Here is an 8201-nt window from a genome sequence, read left to right as displayed (position 1 = left end):
TGGGTATATGAATAACGACCGCTTAAAATCGATTTCAAAGTTCTACTTTCGCTGTAGAAATTTTAGGTCTACGTTATGTAGTTTGACTATTGTCAATTAAATCGAATGCCTTGCATTACATGCGCCCCACGTTTTTCATTTTCAATTTCATAGATTGTTTATAATGACTTTTGCTAAAATTTCAAAATCAAAAGTTATCAAAACAAATTCTATGGGACTGAGAAATATTATTTTCTACTTTTTAGTCCATTTATAAAAGCGTTGTATATTAAAAAGTTTTTTTATATTATTTTTTTAGAATCGAACACGAAAGAGAAAAGCGCAATCAAAAGGCGATATTTTTTGGTAGAAACGAAAACACCATAAGGCGCTCGTAACTTAAATACTTGGACACCTATAAATAGAGATTAGCAAATAAGCGGAGTTTTTTGGGGGAAAATGTTGATTTTTAACTATTCTATACCATTTCTACGATAAGTGGGTTTTTGCCCATAAAAATACATGGAAAACTTTGAGCGCTTTCAGCGACCTCTAAATATTTTTTGATTTCAAAATAAAAAAGATTAGGGTATATTTTTTTCGGTATAAAAAAATCCTGGAGGGGTGAGAGCATACAAATTCCGACTTTACTCTTTCACATACATTTTTGGGCCACCCTAGTAAACACTCAATAGAGTTCTACGAGAGACTCACCTTCACAGTCTAAGTGGGAGTTATTTAGCGAGACTTTTTCGTCGTGTATACAGTCCATCGCAGCTAGAACGAAAGCTCTACGACAACCCTATGCTCTATTTGGTAAGCTAAAGAGAGTTTTTGCTCTACGGAGACGTATGGTACTGTCTTGACTATGAATTTCATCACAGTTTCTTAAATTTTGAAATGGCTAAGACATCAAATCGTTTATTCGGTACAGCCACAGCATTTGAGGTAGATTTAAAACGTTTCAAAATGTCGGAAAATTTTCATTTATTTTCATAGGCATTCCAATGGCTTTTCCAATGGCCTCCCTCCTTTGGAAAGAGGCATAACCATTAGTTAAAATGTAAGGGGTATTCACCAAATTGTGAAAATGGCCTGGCACTCTGACATAATTGAATACTTACTCGCTTTAATGGTTTACAATATACCCAAATAAAAATTATAATATTTTGTGTACTTTATTGTATTAAACTGTCGAAGTCAAATAAAACAGGGCATGAATAAATCGTTTTGTACTTGGTACAAGTCTGCTCATTTTCGAGATACTTCGGTTTCAGTATCTTAGTTGTAAACTAGTATTTTTCCTGACAAGTTTGGTGTTTCACTGCAGGGTAACTATTGTCTACCGTGTACACAGCTTGTAGAGTACGTGATAGAGAAAAGTTGAGATTTCTCTATTTTGTCTCTAGGTAGACTGAATATCTCCTAGAGTTGCTCTACCGTGTAAACTTAATTGAGAGAGGAGCTTTTTATTTCAGTAAAACTCTAGAGAGATTTCTCTACCATGTACGATTAGCTTAAACAGACTGTAAAGTACTTATTATATAAAGTTTACTTTCTCCTCCTCCAACTTCGCTTGCCTTACAATGGAAATAAAGCTTTTGTTTGTTAGAAAACCATGCATCTTGATGTTTTCCATTGACTGCAAATGCGAATATTTTTTTAAAAATACCACTAAAAGAAGCCTCCAAGTAAATCAGCAATTTAATTTTTTCATGGTTCGTTTACAGAACAAATGTCACTTCAAATTGCCTAACCAGATGACCACTTTGAACAGCCAAGCCAAACCACAACATCGACAGTGGGCTGCCCTACGTGCAAATTTGGACAACGCTTGTAGATCTCGTCCACCTCTTAGCCGTACGCCTGTTCTCTGGTGGAACAAGGAGCTTCATAAGTGGAGGAGTGAGTCGAGAAAACTTCTAAACCGGAACCTCAAATTTAATTTTTTCGTTCTGCGAAGGGGGCCTCGTTTAAAGAATGATGCAGCGGGATTGAAACCTTGGCTGAAACGGCTAGACTGGTAAAATTTCTCAAAAATGAACAACCCACAAACAGTGGCGGATACAGACTGGGGTCAACTTGTCAAATAATTGATTTAACATCAACTACATATGGAAAAAAGATTAATTTTTGTAAACAGCTTCATTTTCGGGGTTTACATATATGCGATTTTAAAGTTTTGAACAAAAAAATTATTTTATTAAGCATGCTCACATTATCTTAATTTACTGCTCATTCGTAAGTCATAAACAAATCATGTTCAAATCAAGTAATTTTGCCATATAAAATTTGTCAATAAATGTGAAATTCGCGAAAATTCAACCNGTTATTTTCGGGGTTTACATATATGCGATTTTAAAATTTTGAACAAAAAAATTATTTTATTAAGCATGTTCACATTATCTTAATTTACTGCTCATTCTTAAGTCATAAACAAATCATGTTCAAATCAAGTAATTTGCCATATAAAATTTGTCAATAAATGTGAAATTCGCGAAAATTCAACCAATTTCAAAAATTTTCCATCAAAATTTTAAATATTTTTTTCCGATTTTTTAGAAAAGATTTGGGCATTCATTTTTATAGCCAATTTAATTTCAGTATAATAAGGTGTAAGTTCGAAGTTGTGCACTTTCTTCGATATGAAAATACGAGTATTTTAGAACTGACAAATTTGCGCGAGTTTTGAGGTACTTCAAACATTGACTTTTTGTAAAAAAAAATTTGATTGAGTTATAGAACTTCATATAGAACATCATTTTTGTGAGCCTGGCAGGGTGAAAGGGTTGAAAAACTTATTTCTGAAGAAGCGTTACTAGCTGAAGTGTGGCCAGAAGGCAGAAAAGTTTGTGAATCAATAAAAAAAAAACATTCGTCGCAGTTACCAAGAACTTCAAGTTGCACACAGGAGTATTTTTATAATAAAACCAGTCAAAATTCAGATTTATTAACTTTGATAAAATTCTCTTTAAACATATTATTTCTCAAGCTATATAAAGCTGGCAGAATTAAAAATCTGTTTTCTTCGTACTGTTTTCTTCATCAGTAAAAATAACCTAAAAATATAATAAAACGAATGCAGAAAAGTGCGCTCGATAATCAAATGCTTCCTTCGAGGCTGAGTACCGAGCTTTACTTAATTATATGTTCTCAAATTTCAGTGCCATCGGAAGATGTTTAGAAGGACTATGAGACTTTTTTATATTTTTAAGTTATTTATTTAATTTGAATTAAAAAATTACAAATTTCGTAATTATTCGTAAATGAGAGCCAATCTGAAAGAACGGGGAGCATATTCGGACTCGCTAATCCTGGATACAAAACTGTCGTGGAAATCTCACGTGGAACACGAGACCTCCAGAGCTTTGGCAGCATTTTGGCCACAGGATAGTACGCACAATTACCTTTGTTGAAGAGATTCTATAATGTTGAATTCCCTGAGGTTGAATTTTGGTTTAATATCGGCACTGAGCCCAGACTCACACATTGTCGGATCTTCATTGATTCTACCCCGCCTTTGAAAGAATTATTGAAAGACGAACACCTGAGCTCTTTGACGCCGAACAATCTGCTTAGGTTTATACGCAAATCGTGCAGATTTAAAACATACTAAAAGGGACATGAAAACAGTAGAATGGACGGCAAGTAGGCTGAGTGCTGTTTTCTGCAGGTCGTTTTGTGCCTGGTTCCGACCTAAAACCTGTACGGATCTATCGCTGAATCTAGAATGGTCATCCTATCAATCTTTATATAAAAATATTTTCCTTCGTATACGTATGTGTTTATTACTCATCATTGAGAACATTCAGGCGTGATTGTGGGAGCCATATACATAAATAGTAACGCTTCCACACATACCACATCACAGTACGTACATATTTATATACATATGTATGTGCATACATTATGCGTAGTTGATAGGGCTAAAATCCTTTGAACTTTTTCCGCATGCATTGACTGCTGGGGTAGTCATACCCAGCGAATAGCTAAATCATAGCAATTATTCATACACGCTTGCGTAGTTTTAAAAGCTCTGCAGACACTATTTTTAGTACAAATTTTTGCTCACATATTTAACTTTAATATACAGATATAATTGCTAGAGTCGTTTACCTTGCGGAATGTCATCGTCAGCACGAATCCTTTGAACTCTAACCGCAATGTTTCGTAGTTGGACTCCACACATTCGCCGCTTAACTTGGGATCATCGGGAAGGTAGAGGTCCGCCTCGACATCCTCATTCAATTTATTTCGATATTTAATGCTAATCAAACCATCCACGCTGACCAAAATGCAAGTGATTCCATTGGTGGCATTGAGGCGATAAATTGATGTGGTGGCTTCGTGATTCATTGACGAGGACTAACCGAATAAAAAATAAGAGGAAAGAAATAGTATTATGCATAAAGAAACTATATGTAATATTATCATTTATAGAGCAAATCTTTGAAAAAATAAACAACTCCAACAATTTCAACTTTCAATGCAATAATCACCCACCAAATGCCTTGTATACAATGTTATGTATTTTCTCATTACACACATAGTATTCAAACCGGCAACCCGTTCAGCAAATGACAGAAAGGATATCTCTAACGACCTTGCACCACTTAATCAGTTTATAAAGCGATTGCAAGTATTTATGAATACATACATACATATTACAGCGTGCGACAAAAACCAAAAAAAAATCGAAGCACATAAAGCAATCAATATACTTACGAAACTGTGGGCCAAATATAGTAAAACTGCGTTATCAGTGTTTTCTCTCTGAGGCCAGGATTTTTTTAAAGGACTTTATGGTTTCAATGATATGATTAATTCTAAAAAGTATTTAAAAAATGCATTGCAATGTACAAAAAAAGTATGGGCACCACATGAAAGAGATAATTCACAAGGACGAATAGGTATTGAAAATATCCTTTTAATTAGACTTATTTTTTTTAAGTGCATAAAGTTAGAAGGATGAAATTCTAATTACAACTTTTCTTTTATTATATAAGGAAGTGGCGCCGAAGAAAAAAAATATTAAAACTTCTGTTTTAAAAGTAATTCAAAATTCCCAATATCACAAGATCCGGAGTTTTAAAGTTTATTTTTTGAATATCTCAAAAACTATTATTGGTATAAAAATGGTCTGGTTTTAAAGGTGATATTTGTGGCAAGAAAGAAAAAAATAATTTACAAAAATTGGAAAAATAAAACAATTTACAGAATTGTGATACCAAAGAATCCGAGTAGCGAAAAAAATGCTGAAATTTTCTGAAGAGATTTTAGATTTTAGATATTAAATATTTTGTGTTACTAACTATAAATAAATTCTAAAGAATTCTTAATAACTAGTAATAACCCCCCCGAAATTCGGGCGAAAGTAAAGAGAGTGAGTCAAGAAAATGTTTAAGCGCATATATTTTAGCACCTACTTCACCGATTTGAAATCTGACAAATTTTTCGATAACCTATGGGGCTTGAACTTTAATTTGATATCCAACTCAATTCTGTAGCTACTCCAGATCGTCCTAACTAAGTCGTATGACTGAGCAATTATATATAGATTGTTTTTCCTCGTCTCGTTACGGAGAAAAATGTTAGCGACTGGCACCCAACCTTACTGAGGAAACTTCGATAGTACATCGATGTTTTGCTTTGAAATCATCGACAACATCGATGGTCCCAAACATCGGTTGTTTTCCAGCTCTATTGAAAACACAAGTACGCATTTTGGAAAGTGTGTTAGTTCATGTACTATACATACATACATATGTATGCGCATGTATGTGGGTCACTCCATGTCAAATCGACCAATAATTGGGATAAACTATTTTTAATTTGGATGAATTTTGGTCAGAACTTTTCTTTTATCATATAACGAAGTGGTTCCAAAAGAAAACATATAAATTTTCTAGTTTACAAGTTGGGTCAATGTATGAATTTTTCTCGAAAGTTCAAAAAGTCACAATTTTCCAGATTTCGCACGTTTTTTTTTAATATTTCAAAAACTAGTAGTAAAGAAACTACAGAATTTTCAAATTTAAAAAATTGTAAAAGCAAAAAAGTTATTCAGTTTATTCTCACTTTTGTAAATTGCGCAACATAACTTTATTTAGAGTTAGTAACAAAAAATATTTAAAATCAAAAACTGATCTCTTCAGAAAATTTCAGAATTTTTTTCGCTACTCGGATTCTTTGGTATCAAAATTCTGTAAACGGTTTTATTTTTCCAATTTTTCTTAAATGTTTTTTTCTTTCTTGCCACAAATATCACCTTTAAAATGACACCAGAGCCATTTTTGTACCCAGGATAATTTTTGGGATATTCTAAAAATAATCTTGAAAACTCCGAATCGTGTGATATTGGGGATTTTGCATTACTTTGAAACAGAAGTTTTAATATTTTTTCCCTTTCTTATATAATAAAAGAAAAGTTCTGATCAGAATTTATTCAATCACGACCTATACCAACCATTTGTCGATTTGACATGGATTGACCCATGCATTTATGTGTCGCACACCGTCTTCAAAAGAGACACAACTCGAAAATCAGATTCGGAAATGTATCTGCTTGTGGATCGTACAGATTCAATGCAATCGAGATAAAAAACAAGTATAACAGTAGTTTTTTAGTTAGAGAATATAACCATGAAGATAAAAAAAATATTTGCATGAATTTGAGAAATTCATTTATGCAAAAAATTCGGCCAACTTTTTTTTTATTTGTGCCTTTTTTGAAGACGGTATGCGATATGTAAGTTTTATAGCTATACATAAATGTATAAAGCGAACGAAGTCCAAGCGCGCTCCTTATGTGACGTGGCACACCCACACAACATATCGATCGAAGTCGGCTGGTTATCCTTACAGGCATACATACATATTTATGTATTTACATATATGTCTCAACGTTGAATCAATTATTGTTTGATGACGAAACAACTAAATACGCCCCACCGAATTTATCGCTATAAACTTACCGACGCTGGCTTTGTCGTATACTTGGTGACCCTGGGCGTTTTGGTGGTGAAAGCGCCTAATTGTAGGCCATCACAAAGGGAAACTGCAGTTAAACAAGAAAAAATTTCAAATTAGCAAGGTTGAGATAATTCATACAAGTGAAAAGCGTCATATATATTTCTTAAATTAAACACATCTAATTGTTATGAAGATGCAAATATAAATATGTACATATACGTTTATAGGTATGAAACATTTCCAAATTTGTATGTATTTGTATGTCGCATTGGGATATCGATTTTCTACCTTCATCCAGCAGGCAAAATATCTAATTTTAACAAATGAAAAGTGTCGTAATACTCACCAAGCAGCAAAAGCGGCAGCAAAAATCCTATTGCTCCACTAATTCGTTTGTGCTGTTGCAGATTTATTTGACTAAAATTTTGCCACATTTCTTAGCTGCCGATTTATAAGTGAAACAAAACGCAACAGTTAGGTACTTTCGTTGATTTTTTTATTTTATATTAAATTGTATTTATTTAGTTAAATTTTATTTTCAAATTTTTCTTTTCAATGCCTTTTTTCATTTAGCACACCACTACCGTCTGTCTGTATATCCAACATGCAAGAGAGTGTATAAACTTTTTGGCAATGCCTTCAGATATGACTTTCGATTTCTTTTCGTCCTTTGTATCCTGTGGCCTTTGTCAACGCCGCCGTGCTCGCTACTGACATTTAGCTTAGCTCTAATCGTTTTTCTCCAAAGGAATTTGTACATTTTCATACGTGCATGAGTGGTATGTTTGTAAGTATGTATGTAAATATTTAAGTGCAAGTGTGTTTTTAGAGAGAGTGAGTACTCTCTAATGCGTGCTGCGCATGAGCGAAATATTTTTAAAAAAAGAGCATATTTTCACTATAAATTACTTATTAGTAAATATTTGTCGTTGTTTTTTCACTTCGAATGCGAAATGTATAAAATATGTATTTAAAGAAATTTAAGGCATCTCAAAAATTTCAAAATAGCGTTAAAAAATTTATTCACATACTTGTGCTTTAGCAACACTGTTTTTAACCCTTGGTATCTGTGGATAGAATTTGCTCCATTTTCATGCAAGCTCGAGCACACAGATGGCGCCGATGGCGGCAGCAACGACATAGCCCAGCAAACCAAACATTGACTTGAGGTGGCGTGAGCTTGCTTTTAGTTACTTATCAATCAAATTTATTTAAAAATCAAGCTCTTTTAACAATGTTTGCGAATTTCA

General features: G+C 33.4%; 1 protein-coding gene across 2 annotated transcripts in view; it reads right to left on the bottom strand.

Moving 5' to 3' along the window:
* The window catches only part of LOC108375025 (lysosome-associated membrane glycoprotein 5), a 10572-nt gene extending 2732 nt beyond the window's left edge, over positions 1–7840 (bottom strand). The window contains exons 1-4 of one of the 2 annotated variants that reach the window (XM_017631096.1): positions 7536–7840; positions 7298–7392; positions 6954–7036; positions 4096–4344 (exon numbers count right to left, since the gene is read on the bottom strand). In XM_017631096.1, the coding sequence (XP_017486585.1) occupies positions 4096–4344; positions 6954–7036; positions 7298–7385 (420 nt within the window). In that variant the 5' untranslated portion in view covers positions 7386–7392; positions 7536–7840. Of the gene's footprint in view, positions 1–4095; positions 4345–6953; positions 7037–7297 lie in introns of both variants that reach the window. The other variant, XM_017631095.1, reaches the window with a different exon arrangement.
* Between the last annotated feature and the right edge of the window lie 361 nt (positions 7841–8201).

The sequence above is a fragment of the Rhagoletis zephyria genome, unplaced genomic scaffold (genome assembly GCF_001687245.7).
Source record: "Rhagoletis zephyria isolate East Lansing unplaced genomic scaffold, Rhagoletis_zephyria_1.1 Rzeph_scaffold_08397, whole genome shotgun sequence".
Taxonomy (NCBI): Eukaryota; Metazoa; Arthropoda; class Insecta; order Diptera; family Tephritidae; genus Rhagoletis; species Rhagoletis zephyria.
The sequence above is the reverse complement of the archived record's forward strand: the minus strand, read 5'-3'. Positions and strand labels throughout refer to the sequence as shown.